Below are 20,777 nucleotides of genomic sequence, written 5' to 3'. Positions count from 1 at the left end.
GCCACACTCCACCGATGGATGGCTCTGGCGGTTGGAAGTCTTCCTTAGACCCCGCGCGTAGCAACAGCAACAGCTACCATGCACTGAGCGCTCCCTGGCCAAGTGCTCGGCCAAGTGGTTTCTGCCATTCAGGCCTAGGAGAGAGTGGACCCGCTCATTCTCCCTATTTTCCCCGTGGGCAGCTGCGAAACTTCGAGAGGTGGGTGCTGAGAAGGGCTGGTGCCAGAATCTGAAGCCAGGGGACTCCGGAGCTTGTGCTCTGAACCACTGTCACTTTCACCTGCCCATGGCTTGCGGGCCACACTTCTGCTTGTAATCTGGTGATATTTCTCTTGCTGCTCCAGACCAGCATCCCCAGCCCCCTCATCTGTTTCTTCGATCTGTGGGCTCCAGCCCAAACTATACAGAAGCTATTCTCTGGGGTCTTCGTTTGTTATGTTGTGGGTAAATGCAGGACTTTATGCTGATTTTTAATAGATTTCATCTTGTGGGATCTGACCATTTCCCCACCTCTATTAAGTCTTGGAATTCTGGGTCCAACTTATTAGCGCTCCTTCCGAGCTTTATGGATCTGCAGACTTGAATACCCTAAGTCACTAATTTAAAAAAAAAAAAAAAGGTTGAAATGAACAGGGACAGGCCCGTATACACTACTGAAGATTCTCCATCATCGGTTCTATTATCTGCACTCTTAGGGGAAGACTGTCAGATCAATTTTGAATCTATTTAGAAGTACAAACTTCTCCATTGTGGCTGTATGCAGAGACTGGCCTGATGCCTTGTTAAAATCAAGTTTCGCTCTATCCCACCAACCTACCAGACCAGTAACCTTTGAGAAAGGGAAATGTGGCTCATTTGGCGATATTCTTAGAAACCCTGACAGCTCCTGGTTCTCCTCTTTATTAGCTATGTGTTTTCAAACATGCAACAACCTGTTCTAGAATTTTGTCTGGGATCAGTCAGTACTAACCTTAGGTGCTCGCAGTTTTTACAACCCACCCTTTCCCCTCTATTGAAAAGCAGGTTGTTGGTCCATTTCCAGTCCGTTCACTGCTCCTGCTGTCAGTGGGGTTGTGGACACAGAGCCAGCAGGGCAGAGGGGAGGGGCCTCATCGAGATGAAACCGCCACCACCAGGACCCTGCCTCTCATGAGACAGAGATGGACTGGGAAGTCACTGGGGATACGGGAGGAGGGAAAGTGGCCCCAGAGAGGACAAATGACCCTGGAGAAGTTGGAAGGCCTGGCTTGTGCTCACCCCTTAGACCTAAGGTTCTGGATGAGCTTGGGCCTCAGCAAGGCAGTGGCCCCATGTGCATGGAGATGGGGCCACGTGTTTCTGGCGAGGACTGAAGAGGCTATGCCCCAGCCTGGCCAGCTGAGCAGCAAGGGACGGACTCCACGAAAGAGGGGAAGGGAGACAGGAGGAAAACCACCCTTTTCCATCTCCCTTACACCCTATCCCCTAAGGGTTAACCCCCTACTCCCTCTCCCATCCCCTTCTCTCTTCCCCCGCCCAAACCCCATCTCCCTTTAATCACATCTGATACTGAGCGGCCCAGCAGGAACAAAGAGACCATTTAGAGGATCGGGGCCGAGAAAGTGACCCCGCGCTCTGGGGCGGCCGCCTGGACGCCAGCACAAAGGCGGCATTTCAGAGCTGGAATTTCAGCACCCAACTTGATTAAAGGACTCCACAGGCTTGGAGGAGGGAGGAAGGGGGTGCGAAGTCCACTGCTCCCCGGATTAACCCTTCTTCAGAGTGGCAAGCACCCCTCCCGCCCCCGGGGACGCTCATTACTCCCACTCTGTCCACAGAGCACCCACCCAGGAGGCCCTGCCTCTTGCAGAAGTCAGGCAAGCCTGCCCCTCTTTCTCCTGGAAGGGGAGCTGGCAGCAGAATGGAGGGCAAGGCTGGAATATTCAGGGAGCCAACCGTCCCCTCTATCTCTGTTGGTATCAAGATACACCCTCTTCCTGTCCCCACAAGGGAGAGGGGAAGCAACGTGATTGGCCTTACTGCAAGCTGGGTAAGCAGGGTGAAGAGAACAGGACCCAGGAGAGCCTAGGGCAGAGGAAGGGGAGCTCCAGTCCCGATTTAATGTCATACCTGGAACCCAGGAGCCCTGCTTCCCTGCCCACCATCATCCCAGTCAAGGTCTGGGAGGAGCACGGGCCCTACCCAGAAGGGAAAGGACATCTTCCAGAGTTGGGGAAGGAGAGAGGATGGCGGAGGCGGACCAGAAGGCCACGGAAGGCAGTGTACGTGTACGGGCGGTGACCTGGGGAGTGGGGACAGGGCTGGGACAGGGGTGGGCAGGTGTTCAGTCCTCGCTCCAGCTGCTGCCTTGCCCAGCAGGGCTCTGCCTGGGGAGGGCGGGAGATCACTGCATCCCCAAGCTTCCTGCTGGGGCACTAGCTCCTGAAAGGGGATCCGAGCCCACGATAAGAGGCTCGAGGCAGGTCCTCAGGAAACAATGGGTGGCTTGATGAGACCTGCTCTGTGATACTCCTGAGAAGGGAGAAGCCCCTGAAGCCAGTCCCCACTGGAAAGGAAATTGGGGGTTTCCGTGGCAACCAGTTCCCTGGGCACAAAGACTCGTCTGTCTGCTGGGAAGGCAGCTGAGGTGTCTCCCTGCAGCAGCCTTTGCGCTGGTGAACAGGGAGACGGAGGGAGGGATGCGGGGGATCCACAAGGAGTAAGGCCCCTGGTGCTTCTTGAGCTGACAGTCACGGGGCCACAGGAATGGGTGCACCCGCCAGGCAGCAGGGTGCTATCAGGGAAGGAGCGAGGGGGCATCACAGAGAGCTGGAGGCAGAGGGGGATGAAAGGTTGAACGGTTTATTATTTACATGTATAAAGAATGTGAAAATAGAAACTAGGATGAGGCACAGTCAGGAAGATGATTCCAGCTCAGTCGGTGATGATGAGCTCGTCTACCCCCCAGTCTTCATAGCTCCCGTCTGGCAGGTAGCGGCGAATGATGATGGGGATCTTTCGGGCCCTGTGGCAGGGAGAAGTCACAAGTATATGAGGGCTGGTGACCCGAGCTCTATAGCAGAAGGGACACACAGTGTGCAGAATGCAAGGGGAGGGAAGTCGTAGCAGCATCCTCTTAGGACTAGGTGTGGAAAAGAAATTACAATAAAAAGAGAGTTCCTGCATCCCAGGGACGGTGGCTCTGGAAAGGCTCTGCCATCCGAGGGCTGAAGAGGGGAGGAGGGGAAGTGTGGAGGGATACTGGTAAGGCCAAGTGCAGCAGGAAGAGGGAGATTCTGACACACAGGAGAGGACCCTGCCTCATCAAAGCCCTCCCCCTTTGCCTGCCCCCTCCCACCCCCCTGCCTGGCGGGCTGACTCCAGAACAAACTAAGGACCAAGAGGAACAAGAATCTCACCTCCCAGGCAGGGGTGTGGGGCAGAGGTGTGCAGCAGAGAACCTGGGGGAATACCTCGCAGGGCTCAGGAGCAGTGAACCACGATCTGGGTGACTTACTTGAGCTCTTTCATGGCGATGAGCAAGGGATCTGTCTCCCCCTCCAGCTCCACCATCACAGGGGCACACATCCTGTAGGTACAGGGACAGGTGTTGGGGGAGAAGGGCCCAGCAGGAAATCAGGGGGCTCACTTCACAGACAGGATCAGATCAGCATCCCAGTCCTCACCTAGAAAGGTCACCTTCCAGGGAGACAGGCAGGCACGGGAGGGTGGGAACGTGTTCAGGGGCACTGCCATAGTGAGGAGAAGCAAGTGGGAACCAGGAGACTGGATTTAAATTCTGCCTCCAAAGACACACTGAATTTCTCTCCACATCTCAGTATCCTCATTTGAAAATGGGAGACAGTCCTGCCTCACCTACGACACTAAAACGTTACTAACAAGTAAAGGCTCACTAAGAACCACATGCTGTTCTCAGCTCTTTATGGGGATGACCCCATTCTGAGGTAAGTACTGCGATTATTTCCATTTTACTGATGGGGAAACTGAGGCACAGAGCGATCAGTAATCTGCCAAGATCACACAGCCATTTGAATCCCGCATGTTCCTACCCACTGTGCTGTAATGCCTCCCACTAATAAGTTAAAGATCCGTAAGTTAAAGATCCATGCACTTAAGAAAGGCAGAGCCGATCACAGACTCCTGGGCCCGGCAACCACGGCAGAGTATTCCAGCACAAAGGAATGGCCAGGCAAAGGCTCGCTCTAACCCAACTCCTCAGGCCTGCCTCAGGGCCCAGCCAGCTCATTTTCCTTCTCTACCTTGGCGACACCCCTCGCCGTCCTACTCTTCCAGCCTCCATACGGGGCCTGCGATCAGGCACGCACCTGCCTACAACCCTCCATGGCGCCCCACGGCCATCAGCCAGAACCCAGTCTGGCTCCTGCTCGTCCTTCCAGGCGCACCTTCTCATGCTACTTGCCTGTACTTATCCCACGTTCCCGCCTTACCACGCCCCCACGGCTCCCTGTACACACCCTGCTGTTTCCCTTCTGCATCCTCTTGTAAGCTCTTCCTCTCCCTACAAGCCTCGGAGGGGCTCACGTCTCCACTCTGGAAATCGTCCGCCCTGAAAATGCTCAGCGCCCTGACTCATTTGACACAAGCTTCTCGATCTCACTGTACTGTAGCTGCTTACTTGAAGTTTTCTGCATTAGACCAGAGCACCTTGTGACCCAGGGCCACATGCCCTAACAACAACTGCTCTTCAGAAGAGGCTCTAAAAATGAACAGGGGGAATGCCAACTCTAGGCCTACCTCCTCTAGGAAGCCACCATTCATGATTTCAGCACAAGTTTATACTAACGGATCCCCAACCTAACAATCACCAGAATTACTAGGAGAGCATGCTAAAAATACAGGCTCGCAGCTCCTGCTCCAGACCCCCTGACCAGAAATTCTAGTGAAGGAGCCTGAGAACCTCCATTTGCAAAGCTTACCAGGTGACTCTGATCATCAGCCGGTCTGAGAGCCACCAGTTTACACAATGTAATTGACTAATCTTATTACTATTTTGATTTCTGTTACTTCCAAAAGCCCTGAAAATTTCGCAGGGGCAGGGACCAAATGTTTAACTTTCCCTATATCCCCTTCTCAAGTATGTAAGTCCTTCCCTACATTTAAAGCTTTAAAAAATGTAGCAAACTGTTTTTCCTAATCTGCCTACACCTTATTTCTTTCAAGATAGGAATAATCCAAGTTCATTCATCCAGCCTTGTGCACACAATGTGCGAATCATGAGTGTGCCCTTAGGTATTATGTCTGCACCAGTGACCCCACAAACTTAGCAACGATCCTTAGGAAGTGGCTGTGCCAAACATCAGCCACCAGGTGGTGCTAAAAAACCAGAGTGAGACTTCATCCAAAAAATCCAAGAACTATTTGTTCAGCACCAACAAGCTGCAGCATCGCACGCCTGGTACTAGGGGACGAGATCCAGCCCTTGGCTGTCTGAGGGCTTACGGCAAGCTGGGAACCACCAGACGGCATCCTAACCCTTAACTGGAAGGGGCACAACAGACCCAACTAAGTTGAACCAAGCTTCTCGCCCAAAGCAAAGCAGGACACGGGTCTTGGTAGCGTGCTGAATGTCCGCCTCCAAACTTTCAAGTGCCCCACCCTGTCCACCAAACGCATGCCGATCCCCTGAACCTGTCATTCAAGGCACTGGTGACATCTTTTCCAGCCCCTTGTGCCCCTAGCTACTTGCCATTCCCCCACCACAATCCACGCTTGCCTGTCTTTCCTCGCACTGTCTCTGGCACCTGGGTCACCCTCAAAACCACCTGCCTTTCCCCATCCCCTCTTGAATTCTAATCCTTTCATGAGGCTCTCCCAGTCACCCCTACAACTACTCCCTTCTCTTTCTCGTGCCTTCTGGAAAGCACTGCTCCCGTCTGCCTTGGGTTCTGGTTATTTGTGAGCCATCTCCCCCAAGGCAGCAAACACCTGGAGGACTGGGCGGGGGGGGGGGGGGGGGGGGGGGGGGGGGGGGGGGGGGGGGGGGGGGGGGGGGGGGGGGGGGACTGTGGCCATCTGGAATCATCTTTGCATCCCCACCGGGTGCAAGCACACTACCTCAGTCAGCACTGAAAGACTTTAAGCTTGCATACGATCATTCTATTTGTTTGAAAGATAACTGAGAAGTTCTTCTTTCTGCTGGATCATTTTTAGCCTAGACAAGCACTGCCCACTGGCATGTTCTGCAATGATGGAAACGTCCTCTATCTGCGCTCTCTGTTATGGAGTCCTAGCCACACGTGGCTACTGAGCACCTGAAATGTGGCTAATGAGACTGAAAACCTGAACTTTTCATTTCACTTAATCTTGCTTAACATAAATGGCCACATGCGGCAGGTGACTGCCATAACTGATGGTGCAGACCCACAGGATCCTGACCCAGCGACTATCCCAACTGTCATGCTCAGTGCAGCCCTAATTCCGCCCAGACCAGCCAAGAGTACAAGCAGGCTAGGGAGAGGTCTACTGCTTTAGAGAAGGTGAGGAACAGGGTTACCCACCCATAAAACCCTGTTCGAAGTGCACATGGTGGTCATCTTTACCCCACAGGAGTAAGGGGGATAAAGCCCAGTGCTATTTGAAAACAAATGAGGGAACACACAGATTAGAATCTCCTTTAGCATCAGCACTCCACAGAGTGGACCCCAGCGTTTCTGGCCAATTCTCCACGATTCCCTACCTGATGCACCCATCCGACCAGACACCCATCTCCCAGCTTGTAAGACGCTGGGGTGGGGGTTCATTTCCTCAGCCTTGTCTCTCCCTGGGGAGGACATTCTGTTAGAGTATGCAGAGCACGTGTGCCCTCCCTCTGTTCCCGGACTCACTGCTCCGTAGGAAGGAAGAGTAACTCCCAAGAGGGAGTGTGGGAGGAAAAGCGTCCGTGGCCCAGCGTCGACAGCCCCTGCTTTCTCAAAGCCACCTGCCCACAGAGAGGGTGCTTTCAGGTCTGTTCGCCCACAGCCTTGGCAGGCAGGCTGGCTGGCCCCTGCAGACACAGGCTCCGGATGCCCACAGTGCCTATGGCCGACAGGGTGAATGGGCAGCCATCGGACATTTTCACGTTCAGATGACAGAATCACCTGTCCACTGGCTAGTTCCTGAACCTTCTCATTCTTCTCCTGGGTTCAAACTTAGGAGAAAGGCAAGGCTGCTCTGTGCTTTCGCTCCTCTAGCCTGGCCTCTACACGGAGGGCCTCCCCACTCCTCTGGGCTGGCCACCGTCCACGTCGGGTCAAGAACCACCTTAAGCCAGACAGGCGCTGCCACAGCAGCCCTGATCCACCAGCCCACGATGGCCTATAGCTCCCTGAACTCACACTTTTTTTTCTTTGTTTTGCTTCACTAACATAATAGGCACCCAAGTTCTGTACTTTCCTTATGTTTCTATTGGACTGTTATTTGGCTCCTCAGATGTTCACGTCCTATTTCTCCTACTGGATCACCAACTCCCTGAGGGCAGGAGTCTAGAACAGTGCCCAGCACACAGAGACAGCACCACCCTTGCTTAGCATGTGAGAGCAGGGAGAGTGTTTTCAGGTGCCGGCTGGGCCACATCAATAGCTCGGAAGCTTACTGTGGCCTGACCGACAGAAAAGATCACGAAAGGGCATATACTCACGCGATCTGGAGGGCTCGGGTGCCCAGCACACGGGCTCGCTCATACTTGGTCATATACGGTGTGGTGATTCGCTTCTGGTTGGCCTGTGGTCGCTCTCCAGAGGGGAGGATCTCGACGTTCTCCTGGCCCTCCTGGACGCCAAGACAGAAAAGAGGGAAAGTCTCAGGTGTATTTTCTGGGTTGAGGGGCAGGACGATAATGACAATGATTACAATCCCCCCTACCATGACTGCTTATCACGTGCCAGCATGCACACCCGCAGTTAGTGACACCTCCTTTAATTCTCGCAATAACCTTACGTGGTGGGCATTATAGTGCCTGGCTCAGAGCGTTAGCTAACTTGGTCAAAGTCTCAGACCTAGTAAAAAAGAAGAACCACGACTGGGATTCCAGAGCCAACTGCCTCATCCGGAAGAAGGAAGCAGATGGCCTGGAGATGGGGTGGCCCCAGAACATTAGCCATATGCCAAGAAGTCCTTCAGCACAGACAAGTCTCTTTAAGTAGGGGGCAAGGAATAAGCACCCCATCTTTCAGACAGGGTAACTGAATCAACAGGTCAAGTGGCTAAAAAGTCAAAGTGAAGGCAAGGATACACAGGTGCTCACGTGTATTCAACAATTACTTATGAAGGATCTGTCATGTGCCAAACATCATAATGGATGATAAGACAGCAAGTGAAACATTTCTGCTGTCAAAGAATTCAGTCAGGAGAGGAGACAAGAGTAAACAAAGCAGCAGGTGCTACAAAGGTCGGCAAGTGGACAATGAAGTTCACGAAAAGGTGGGGGGGACATCAAACTCATGCTGGGGGTTAGGAAGGCTGTCCAGAGACGAAACAAGCAACTCCAGAAGGAGTAGGAGCTGCCAAGCCAACGAGAAAGAGAAGGGCATTCCAGGTAGGCTGAGTTGCAGGCACAGAAGCACAGTGGTGGGAGACAATGTATGAGTTGTGAAGTGTGATTAGAGCAAAAGGTGTGCAAAGGGCTTTAGGCAGGAGAATAAATTCTATAATAAATAAAGAATTAGGGGCGCCTGGCTAGTTCAGTGGATACAGCATGTGAGTCTTGATCTTGAGGTTATGAGCTCGAGCCTCGTGTTGGGTGTAGAGATTACTAAAATAAACATAAAAAAAAGAATTAAATCAACAAATATTTATTGAGTGCTTACTACGTGTCAGTGTTCTAAGTGCCTGAAATAGAAGAGTAAGACAGATAAAAATTCTTTCCCCTATAGAACTTATATTACAAGAGATAACAAAATTAACAAGTAACATACGTGGTATAAAAACTAAAGAGGGGCGCCCGGGGGACTCAGTCAGTTAAGCATCTGACTCTCGATTTCAGCTCAGGTCATGATCTCACGGTTCAGGGGATCGAGCTTTGTGTGAGCTCTGCACTGACAGCATGGAGCCTGCTTGGGATTCCCTCCCCCGCCCCCGCCCCCCAAGTAGATAAATACACTTAAAAAAAAAAAATGTAAAGGTATCCCTACAGATGCTCTGTTGAGCATATCCTGTAGAGGGTAAGGGCAGAAGCAGATCATAGAGGAAGACGAGTAGTAAGCAATCAGGTAGGCAGGTAAGAGAAACTGTGGCAGCAGAATGGCCAATCCAGCAGAGTGGTGGGAGACTGACGGCAGGAAAAGCAGTAACACATTTCCGCAGCAAAGTGAGTGAAGCGGAATAAAGACCTCAGCCAGGCTGAAGCACTGAGAATGGAGAAACAAACAGGGCTGGACCATGTGTAGGAGGCAAAATCAACCAAATAGGGATGGTAGGGGACCAGGACAGAGGAGGGCGTTTCTGACTCAGCGAATAGGTACCCGAGAGTGCCGTGCAGAAGAAAGAGAAAATCCAAAAATGGGGGCTTCAGCTTCCAAGCCTAAAATAATTGAGGGATCACTCCCTTTCCAGGAGCCATAAAGCACTTCCTCCATCAGTCACGGCACAGAAAGCCCAATGTCATTCATGAAATTCGTAACCCATCCACCTGGTGACACAAGTCAGAAACCTGGGGGTCACCCTTGTCACCTCCCACTTTCTTAGTTCCATCTCCAATCCACCAAAAATACCTCTTTTGTCCATTTTCTTATCACTTACATTACCAGCACCCAAGTCCAAGGGTTTCTTGCCTAGATGGAGAGACTCTCAAGGTCTCTGTCTTTAACTCCCGCTCCTCCCCAACTCACTCGTCACTCTGACGCCAGAATGCCCTTTCTAAAGTGTACACGGGATAGTGCCACTCCCCGGCTCAACACTTGTCGGTGGGAGCGCCTGGCTGGCTCAGTCCGTAGAGAGTACAACTCTTGATCTCAAGGTTGTGGGTTTGAGCCCCACAGCCCCACACTGGGTGTAGGGATTACTTTAAAAAAATAAAGTTAAAAATATTTTTAAAAACCACAACACGTGGTGGCTTCTAAGTGCCTTTAGGCTATAAAATCCTGCCTGATGTGGGCCCTTACCTCTCCAGCTTTATCCCAGATCACTCTCCTCAGGGCTCCTTAAGTAAACCCTGCCCATAGGGCACCTAACACATAACAAACAATCAACACACGCTTGTTGAATGAATGAAGGTGATATTTCACGCATCAGTAAACTAACTGCCCCCAAAGCCACAGGCTATGGCCCACCCCGTAGGACTTTTCCTCCACCCAGGACTGGAACACTGCTCACTCTAACTGGGGTGCTTGTGGCAGGGGATGTGACCCGCAAGGGGCAGATTCATTCAGGCGATTATCACCGGCCGGGTTATTTGGCAGCTTGGACTGCAGAAAAGGGGAGTCCACAGCTAAATACTGACCTCCTCGGCATTCTCCAAGTCACCCAGCCCTTCATCCTCCTCCACATCATCAAAGTCGTCACCATCAAAACTGTACAAGAAGAAGAGGGCAGTTAGTTGGAGCATCACTTACTAGAATCAAAGGCAGCAGAGGGGCGCCTGGGTGGCTCAGTCGGTTAAGCATCCGACTTCGACTCAGGTCATGATCTCAGGGCTTGTGAGGTCAAGCCCTGCATCAGGCTCTGTGATGACAGCTCAGAGCCTGGAGCCTGCTTCAGATCTTGTTTGTCTGTCTGTCTGTCTCTCTGTCTCTCTCTCCCCACCTCCCCCGCTCAGACTCTGTCTCTCAAAAGTAAATATATGTTAAAAAAAATTTTTTTTAAGACAGCAGATACCCGTATCTCACTCAGTATGTAGAACTGACTCAATAAATAACTACTTAATGAGTGAATCAAACTTCTCTTCCATTTTACTCCTTCATCCTTACCCCCATTAGCCCCCAAATTTCGCTAGGACTCACTCATCATCACTGTTTCTCTACTGGATCATTCCCATCAACATATAAACATGTAGTTAGTTTCCCATCTTAAAAAATAAACATAACTTATTTCTCTTGTACCCCTCCCCCCCCCCCCCCCCCCCCCCCCCCACCGAGCCCTATGTCCATGCTCCTCTTGGGAGCCACATTCATGAAAGCTGTCCCTCTTCTGTCTCCAGTTGTGTCATAATCTCATGCCAGAAAGGCTTTTACCTCCACAGGTCTAGCAAAACCAGCCTTCTCAGGTTCATTAATGGCTGCCACGTTGCTAAATCCAATGGACAAGGCTTCTTCTCCTTTAGCTGAATCTATCAGTTGGCATACCAGCCCACCCCCCCCCCCCACACACACACACTCCCCAGCTCAATACTCTGCCCTCACTTAACTACAAGGCCACCTCTCTCTTGGGGTTCCCCCACCTCACTGGCTGTCCCATCTCAGTCTCCTATGCTGGTTTCCCCCTCTCTTCCCCACAGGCACTCAATGCTGGAATGCCCTAACAGTTCCCAGCCATCTCTTCTTCTCTACCGACACTCCCCTGAGGTTTTCACCTGATTCTTAGTTTTGACTAAAATACAGTATACTCTATTTCATATACACACTGCTGATGACTCCACTATTTTCATCTTCATAAGACGCATCTCCTCCGACCCCACGTATCAGGAAATCTTTGGGCTCTACCTTCAACATCGATCCAGAATTCAACACCACCTGCCGTCACCACCTCTCCTAGTGCCACCCCAGTCCAAGCCATGACCTTCTCACCGAGATTCCTGCAACCCTTCCAGACCTTTACCACCCCCCGAGTCTCGCCAGACTCTCCCCTGGATTCCTTCTCTACTACGTACGGCTACCACGTACTCTCACACGACCCTGCATTATCTGTTCATGGGCCTGTCCCCTCTTCTAGAAAGGGCGCCCCCGGGGACGAGAGACTATGCCTAGTTCACCTCAATACTCTCATTACAAGACACGGAGCCCGGCTCGCTGGAAGTCGGCTGAAAGACCTTTTTCACTGCTCCTCGAGCCAGGCCTCTGGATGGATCTTTCCTCCCGGCCCCCCGCCCTTCTCCCCCGCAGCTCCGCGGGCCCACTCAGCACCCGCAGTCCCCTCAAGACACTGCCCCTCGAGCCTGGCTCCTCGGCCTCCTTCGACCCAGGCTCCCGCTTCACCCGCCCCTTCCCAAGCTCCCGCACTCACTTGTCCTCGTTATCTGACATGACGTCGGCGCCGCAGCGACCCCACTCCGCGCCAGGGACCCGCGCGGAGACCCGAAAACAGCGCGCCTCCGCCTCGAGCGGCGCCACGCGTGCTCTGCGCCTGCGCCCTGACCCAGAGGAAAGTACTTCCGGTAGGCAGGCCGAAGCCATAACTGTGCGCACGCGCCGGGAGGCGTGTGCCCGTTCCCATGGTAGCCGGAGCCGCTGGGGGCGGGCTCTAGTCGCTGAGATCCGGGGGGTTTCGCGCGGGGTCCAGGCGCCGCACAACCTCCGCGGGGCCGTGGTTACGGTCTCCCGAGCCCAGCTGCTCCCTGTGGGGAGGAGGCACCAGCGGGGTCTTACTTTAGGGTGAGGTTTCCATTTTGGTTTATCCCCCAACGGGCTCTGTCCGGACCACGGCTTATCCTAACCGCCCCTTTCCGCCAGAGAGGGCTTCCCTGCCACAGGCGTCGGGTCAGGATGAGGTCTCCGTTCACGTGTGAGGATCTGCCTGTGTATCTGTTCGGGGTGGGGGGGGGGGGGGAAGGGCACTATCGCGATACTGACGGCAACGAGTCACGTTTTTGCTGAGACTCGACCCCCGCTCCCGGACTTTGGGTGGCGTCGAGGAGGTTGGGGGCGCGGGAGCAGAAATTGGGCCTGGGAGACAGGGGTTGTCATTGCGTTTTTCCCTCCTCAGGGCCCTTCCATGGCTTCCCAGGAAAGGGTGGAGGCAGTGACCAAAGGAACAGGGTTCTGGCGCTGCTCCAAGCCAGCCACTTACACCCCCGGGACCTGCAAGCTGCTCAGAGGTCAGTGTGTTTAAAGGACCGGAGAAGAGTGGTGGTAGCAGGTACCCTCCGTAACTCAGTTATCCCTTGCATGATCTGTGCTTAGCAATTGCTACTTTTATTTTACAGATAAGAAGCCTGGGGTTCAGAAAGGTTTGGGGATCCTACAACTTGCAAGTGGCCAAAAGTCAAAGAAATAAGAATTTTGAAGTGATTAGCTCCTGCGCATCCCTCAGATCACGCTTTCAATTTCCCCAGGGAAGCCTGATCTCCTCCCCACCCACCACCACCGTGGAACCAACAGTTCAGTGCTTTCACACTACCAAATACCCTTGCCCTCAATGGGCAACACAACCTGGAGTCAGCTATGTAGTTGTCTCCCACTGGATTAATATCCACCTACCCCTCTAGATCACGAACTCCATTAGGGCAGGGATTGTGCCTGTTTGGGCTCAACGATTGTAGCTCCAGCACCTGGCACATGCTTAATAAAATACTGTCCATTGGTTCACTCACTCCAACGACAAAAAAAATGTTAAACCTGCTTAATGTGCTTTAGACATTGTTCTAAGTGCCAGAGACACAGCAGTGAAAAAGAAAAGAAAAGAAAAATGGAGCGCTTGGGTGGCTCAGTCGGTTAAGCGTCCGACTTCGGCTCAGGTCATGATCTCACGGTCTGTGAGTTCGGGCCCCGCGTCGGGCTCTGTGCTGCCAGCTCAGAGCCTGGAGCCTGTTGCAGAATCTGTGTCTCCCTCTCTCTCTCTGACCCTCCCCCATTCATGCTCCGTCTCTCTCTGTCTCAAAAATAAATAAGCGTTAAAATTTTTTAAATTGGGGCGCCTGGGTGGCTCAGTCGGTTGAGCGTCCGACTTCGGCTCAGGTCATGATCTCGCGGTCCGTGGGTTCGAGCCCCGCGTCAGGCTCTGTGCTGACAGCTCGGAGCCTGGAGCCTGCTCTGGATTCTGTGCCTCCTTCTCTCTCTGCCCCACCTCCCCACACACACACACACACTCTGTGTCTGTCTCTCAAAATAAATAAACGTTAAAAAAATTTAAAAAAAAATTTTTTTTAATTAATAATAAAAGAAATGAAAAGAAAAAAAACAGCAAAAAATCTTGCTCTCCCATGAGCTCATATTCTAGTAAGAGTGACAGTAAGTACATAGAATTTCAATGATAGTGTTACAGAAAAAACAATGAAGCAGGAAAGGGAGGGAAGGGGTACTGAGGTGCGGAATGGGGTTAGGAGGGGATACAATTTTACACTAGAATAAGGTGAGATGAAGGGCTGTGTCTGCCGTCCAGGAGACCTCATAGCGGTGCTTTATCTTTGCAGTGATGATGAAGGAATCCAAACTGACAAACTTCCAACAGCGACACATCATGGACACCATGAAAAGTAAGAGGCAATCCACAGAGGCTTCCTGGGCGGAGGGACTCTGGACCACACTTTTTTTTTTTTTTTTTAATTTTTTTTTTCAACGTTTATTTATTTTTGGGACAGAGAGAGACAGAGCATGAACGGGGGAGGGGCAGAGAGAGAGGGAGACACAGAATCGGAAACAGGCTCCAGGCTCTGAGCCATCAGCCCAGAGCCCGACGCGGGGCTCGAACTTGCGGACCGCGAGATCGTGACCTGGCTGAAGTCGGACGCTTAACCGACTGCGCCACCCAGGCGCCCCTGGACCACACTTTTAATGCTCCTCCATATTCCCGGGTTGGGGATCTCGTTTAAAAGGACCAGGGGCACCTGGGTGGCTCAGTGGGTTGAGCGCCTGACTTCGGCTCAGGTCATGATCTCACGGTTCATGAGTTCAAGCCCCACATCAGACTTACTGCTGTCAGCGCAGAGCCCCCTTCAGAGCCTCTGTCCCTCTCTCTCTGCCCCTTCCCTGCTTGGGCTCTCAGAAAGAAAAAAAATCTCTTAAAGACCACAAAAAGGGTTACCTGGGTGACTAGGTTGGTTAAGCGACTGACTCTTGGTTTCTGCTCAGGTCCATCAGGCACCACGCTGATAGCCTGGAGTCTGCTTGGGATTCTCTCTCTCCCTCTCTCTCTCTGCCCCTCCCTGGCTCGCTTGCTCACTCTCACTCTCTCTCTGTCTCTCTCAAAATAAATAAATAAGCTTTTAAAAATTCTATTAAAAAAAAAAAAGACCAAAAAAATTGAATAGTATTTTTGACCCTTGTTCCTGGGGAATTGATCATTCAGGGCCTTTGTTTCTTTCTGGGACACAGGTCCTAGCACAACAACAAGCCTCTTGCCATCTGTCTCCAGCCATCCTTCCAAGAGATCACAGCCCAGCTGAGACGTCCTGCCCGACCAAAATAGTCTCCACGTGGTCATGTCTGCAGCCTGTTACACACATACCATATGAGCTCTCCAGAGGAAAGGACTCTGTGTCTTACTCCTACTTTTATTCATTCACAGCTTAGCTAGTAGAAGCAAGACAAGTGGCAGGATTCCAACATAGGAGGAGTATTTAAAGGCCTCCCACCGCTCACCTCTGACTACCCCTTGTATTAGTTATTTTTAAGGAAAACAACAAAGTGTAAGTACATGGGCACGGTAGCACGGTGCGCCCTGAGATCTTGAAAACTACCCTGCTTTCTGAGGTTTCACTGAATCAGCATTTAATGGATCGGAACAGAGACCTGTGAAGTTGCCTCTGAGAGAGACAACGTCAGAACCTTCTCTATTGAATCTACCAGAAGCGATTGCCTTACGTACGGAAGAGGGTGCCTGTGGGAGGGCACCTGAGCAGCCACAGAAGCGAAGGGAAGAGAGTGTCAGAGAGGCGAATATTAGCAGTGCCGGTCCAGCAGTGGCCAGGGGACTTACTGGGGACAAGGACAGCCCAGGCCGTCAGAGCCTGGTCCCTTCACACATCTGCATCATGTAACTCTGTCTCCGCACTCAGCAATCCACTAATAATCTGGTGGCCCCTCTAGCAGGACTGCAAAGAGAATGTGCTAGAAATTCCAATAAATTCCAGGAAACGAAGGACTATGTCCGCCTTGTTCACCGCAGGACCCCCAGCACCTAGGTGCTCGATATTTACTGAAGGACTGATTTCATTAGGCAAGTAACTGGTTTGCCTGACAGTTCTACTCTCCTAAGTTTTCTTTTTAAAAACTTGTCTCCAGACATTCCTTTGTGTTGGGTCTGCTTTCTTCTGGAATCCCGTCTCTTTTTCTCTCCTCTTAACCAAATCCTACTTGCGTTGAGGCTTCATTCAAATTCTGTTGCTAGCCACAAATTCCTCTCCTTCACCTGACCTCCCAGAATTACTCAGGCCATAATCATCTGCTGAGGGTCGGCCGGGGGATGGGACGGCACACTGCACCGGACAGGCGGAGGGAGGGAGCGGAGGGAGCAGGAGGGACAGTCTGGGAAGCACCGCGTCTCTCCAGAGAAGAGCAGGAAGGCCGTGGTGTGGCTCTAGGTAGAGGGTGTGAGAAGGGGCTGGTTTGTGGGGGAAAATGGCAACTCCATCTTCCAGGCCTATGGGACAGACACCTCAGAATCATCCCTGACTCCTCCTCGTCTTTCTCCCTGACCCCACATCCAACCTATCAGTGTGGGTCTGCTTGACCTTCAAACCATATCCTGACTCTGACCACCTCTGCCCCGGGCCCCCCCCACACACACACACACGGTACTTTCAGCAGCAACCAAAGGGTCATGTAACTCCTCTGCTCCAAACCCTCCGATGGTTTCCCACCTCAAAGTAAAAGCCAGTTGATTTGGGCCCAGGTCACGATCTCACGGTTCGTGAGCTCGAGCCCAGAGGCGGGCTCTGCGCTGACAGCACGGAGCCTGCTTGGGATTCTCTCCTGTCTCCCTTTCCTCTCTGCCTCTCCCCTGCTCTCATGTGCTCGCTCTCTCTCAAAAAGAAGTAAACATTAAAAATAAACAAACATTAAAAAAGAAAAAGTAAAAGCTGGTCTTTCCGGAGGCCTGCAGGTCCCTTAACTTCTCTTGCCCTCCCTGACCTCTGACCTCTGCTCCCACTGTACTCCTGCCTTGCTCACTCCATTCCCGGCCCCCTAGCCTCGGGCTGTTGCTCAGACATTCCAGGCGGCCTTTGCTCTGGCTGTTCTTTCTGCCCGAAATGCTCTTCCCCGAAATATCTGCACGACAGAGCAACTCACCATTTTGGGGGCTGCCCTCATCATGAGGCCTTCCCTGCCTCCCCTCTTTGAAATTGTAAATTCTGCTCTGACCCTCTCTGTTCCATCCCTGTGCTGTCACTAACCAGCTATGTATTTTACTTATTCATCATCCACACTCCTCCGACCCCAAACGTAAGTGCCGTGAGGGGACTTTGTCTTACTTACCCCTTTGCCCCCAGTGTCCTAGGCCTGGCACAGAGCAGACACTCGGTACGTATTTGCTGGGTGGGTGACAGAAGGCTGGAAAAGGTGGGAGAGGTAGATGGGGGGGCCAGATCAAAACGATGCAGGGGAGGGGCTGCTCCGAGCTGGGCTTTGGGGCAATTGAGAGCAGGGGCCAATCAACCAGGTAGGAGGGGATACACTTGGCTGGCCTGGAGGGGGATCCCCAGATCTGGGCCGAGACAGCAGGGAAGGACAGTCAGGGGGACTGGCGTGTATCACCATCGAAACCATCCCTCCCTGCCTAGAGACCAAGCAGCTTTTAGGAATCCGCCTATAGAAATAAAAGCAGCAGTCTAGAAGCTTGATGCACAAGAATGTTTATTGCAGCACTGTTTGAAGTAGCAGGAAAAAAAAGAAAAGGAAACAGCCTGAGTTTCTGAAATTAAAAGACTAGCTGAATAAATAATGTATCCATTCTACGAACTAGTATATAGCTATAAAAAATAAGTTCTATATAAATGAAGTGATCTGGAAAACTGTCCATGATCAATTGTTAAGTGAAGAGCCAATTACTGAATATAATCCAGTATGATCCAGTGTTTGAAAAACGAAGCTCATATATGCACACATATCTTTGAACATGTTTGTATTAACATCAAAAAATTTGGAACGAGACCACCAGATTATAAGTTGCTCGTTATGGGGTAGGGGTGGGGGACTGGAGGGGAGAAGGGAAGACTTCTATACTGTTTAACTGCTTGTAACAGGCAGGTATGACTTTTATAAATTAAAAAAAAAAAAAAAAAAAAAGCCAGGTGGGTCCCCCTCCACCTCGAACCTTCCTTTCCCAGGAGGAGACACTCTGCCCCTACAGTGCAGCCCAACATCCAGCCAGAGGGTCTTGCCTCCCAAACAGCCGGCCTCGGCCATCTACCTGCCTCCCATCCTGGTGGCCCGGCCCCACCTCCGGCCTGCCAGTGTGTGCCAAGCCGGCGGGGCCTATAGCCGGGAACCATTCAAGCCTCAAGCCACCCGTAAGTGACAGGGCCTCGAGAGCCCGTCTTCCACCTCCCTCCCCGAGGGGGCCGGGGGCCAAGCGGCCTGTAGGGCAGGGCAAGTGTCTAACCAAATTCTCTCACTGTTTGTACTAATGTACTTGAGCCTGGGCACCTGTTAGCTTGGGGGTGTTCAGGGTGTAGAGGAAACCGATGAACAGGTCCTTTTTCATTTTTTTTTAGAATTCTGTAATGATTAACTAGAGTCCACCAGTCCCTGACGAGTGTTTGGCTGTCAGATCTCAGGGCCCCTGCTCTCTTAAGGTCACACAGTCCCACACAGTAGGCACGCCAACCTACTTCCTGGAGCCTTTTGCCTCGCTCCCTACCTGGCATCCGGTGTAGCTCTTGGCCCAGACCTGCCGACAGCTCCACGTGGCCTCTACACGCAGGCCGCCTCCACGGCGACCACAGTTTTCTTAGCCTCGCTCTGCACCAGAGCGTGTGGGTTCCGACCTTAGTTCTTTCGGCCCTTCCCCCTCCCGCCTGTCTGGACAGGACAAACTCAGGGGTTCCCGGGGTTCAAGGCGCCGGGACCCTGGAACAAGCATGCCCAACCGGGAGCTCAGACCACGAGTGGGGTGCCTCGCCTGCCTTAACTAGGCCATTTCTGGGCCCTGTAGGAGATCTGGAGAAAGAGAAGCGAAGACTCCAAAACATTTTTGCCACTGGGAAGGACTCCGAGGAACGGAAAAGGAAGCCCCCTCCGGTGCGACAGGAGGACCCAGCCCCTGAGCTGGACCGGTTTGAAGAATGTAAGCCACCGATGGGCCACCTAGGCCGGGAAGGTGGGCAGAGGGGTCCACAATCGGGGGGGATGGAGAGTAACCCTGAGGGCCAACGAGTGGGGAACACGGACCGCAGAAACGCTTCCTCTCCCCAAGGGAGCAACCCGTTGTCCCCGCCACCCCTCCCGGGAGCCTGGCGGCCCCCGTTGCCCTGTACACTGACGGCCCTTCTCCCCTGTCCAGTGGTAAAGGAAATCCAGGACAGGAAAGAATTCCTGGCCGACATGGAGGCGCTGGGACAGGGCAGACCGTACCAAGGGATCATCCTTGCGGAGATCTCCCAGGTAGAAGCCACAGGGAAGGGGGGGAGAGGGTCTGCTGTGCGTGCGCAGCATGAGACGTGAGTGGACAGGGCACCCGTGGCCCAGGTTTGGGGCTCCTCAGGTCCCGGCCCTGAATCCCAGCTTTCCCCGATGCCCTTTGCAGAAACTGCGGGAAATGGAAGACATTGACCACAAGAGGAGTGAGGAACTTAGGAAGGCTCTTGCCACCCCTTGATCTGCCTCCAGAGACAGGAGCAGAGTAGCCCAACCTGGACCACTGGAGCCCCACCCCATCGCCTAGCAGGCTCCCCCGCCCACCACCCCCCCCCCCCCATCAGCCCACCTACCCTGGCCTTCAGCCACGTCAAATGGCCACACGGCACTGCCCTGGCCCGGGGAACCCTGGGCACACGCAGCACCCTAGAAAATGGCCCAATCTCCGAGAATGAGCTGATTCTCCTCAAGGCTCTGCCCAGGGAGCCTGGGTCGGCTGAGCCACTGAGACCGACAGTGACAGTCACAGACATGCACGAGTGAAGGCGAGGCCCAATCGCACCCTCTTGGCCACGTGTCAGAGGGCATCCCACGGGCCCCTTCCTCCCCACCCAGCACCCCCTGTGTGCCCTACGCATTTGCTTTTCAGAACCCAGGAATGAATGGGAGTCCTTTCGACCTACCTGTCTTAGGACCTATTTATTTGACTTCTTACAGCCTCGGGCAAATGTTTAACGACTACCATTAACTGGCCAGTAAGACACCTCTACCCTAGGTCATCACACGCACTGTTTTGTTTTCAGAGGGAAGGCTTATGTGTTCAAGGAGTTAGGACTTTTCAAGCCCGGATGGTTTTTAGCCATTTGCACGTCTCAAGTGGAAATGAGAACCAACACCTCTTGAACACCCCATGGCCGGGCACCATGGCAGGTGCTGAATTTCACTTGGTCCGTTTGCTCAATAAAGCCCTGGGACGGCTTGCTACCCACTGTGTGAAATCTGAGGCTCCCCAGGACACCGTAACCAAGGTCATTCAACTCAAGTAGCCCACTAAGGGTGAGAAGTTAGTTCTCGGTCTTTCCGCTAAACCCGCGGCCCACAGAGACACAAGGGTGGGAGACAGCTAGACCAAAAGAGCCCGGCTTTGGAGCTCCGATCCCAGCCTGTGCTCTGCGAGCCTGGGCAGCACCCCAGACTCCGCTCCGACTGCTCATTGGCGAAGCCCTGCCTCAGAGGGCTACGGAGACCTCCGACCACAAGAACAGCCCCCCAGGCCTGGCACACGGCACATGCACGTCCCCATTTCTTCTCACAGCCACGAGCCCTACGTTCTCCGGTATTCTGACACTTTCCTCTCCCCACACGTCAAAATATTTTGGAAATTTAGGCCAC

At 52.8% G+C, this 20,777-nt stretch overlaps 2 protein-coding genes across 4 annotated transcripts; one reads left to right on the top strand and one right to left on the bottom strand.

Moving 5' to 3' along the window:
- Window positions 1–2,825: 2,825 nt before the first annotated feature.
- On the bottom strand, window positions 2,826–12,296 carry POLR2F (RNA polymerase II, I and III subunit F). The gene is made up of 5 exons (XM_045466074.1): window positions 12,157–12,296; window positions 10,439–10,508; window positions 7,640–7,770; window positions 3,497–3,568; window positions 2,826–3,004 (listed from the first exon to the last, which is right to left on the bottom strand). Exons 1-5 carry the CDS (start codon window positions 12,174–12,176, stop codon window positions 2,914–2,916), a joined length of 384 nt encoding a protein of 127 aa, XP_045322030.1. The 5' UTR covers window positions 12,177–12,296; the 3' UTR covers window positions 2,826–2,913.
- An 81-nt stretch (window positions 12,297–12,377) lies between these two features.
- On the top strand, window positions 12,378–20,369 carry CB4H22orf23 (chromosome B4 C22orf23 homolog). 3 transcript variants are annotated; one of them, XM_045466072.1, is made up of 7 exons: window positions 12,378–12,500; window positions 12,856–12,967; window positions 14,282–14,344; window positions 18,137–18,319; window positions 18,964–19,095; window positions 19,312–19,412; window positions 19,555–20,369. In XM_045466072.1, the coding sequence occupies exons 2-7, from the start codon at window positions 12,865–12,867 to the stop codon at window positions 19,624–19,626; spliced, it is 654 nt and encodes a 217-aa protein (XP_045322028.1). In that variant the 5' UTR covers window positions 12,378–12,500; window positions 12,856–12,864; the 3' UTR covers window positions 19,627–20,369. The 3 variants fall into 3 exon arrangements, with proteins under 3 accessions (XP_045322028.1, XP_045322027.1, XP_045322029.1); XM_045466071.1 differs by having other exon boundaries at window positions 12,380–12,524; XM_045466073.1 differs by lacking the exon at window positions 12,378–12,500 and adding an exon at window positions 13,076–13,249 and having other exon boundaries at window positions 12,855–12,967.
- The last annotated feature ends 408 nt before the right edge of the window (window positions 20,370–20,777 follow it).

This window comes from Leopardus geoffroyi, chromosome B4 (assembly GCF_018350155.1).
Source record: "Leopardus geoffroyi isolate Oge1 chromosome B4, O.geoffroyi_Oge1_pat1.0, whole genome shotgun sequence".
NCBI classification, from domain to species: Eukaryota; Metazoa; Chordata; class Mammalia; order Carnivora; family Felidae; genus Leopardus; species Leopardus geoffroyi.
Note: the sequence above shows the minus strand (reverse complement) of the source record. Positions and strands in the feature narration are given on the sequence as shown.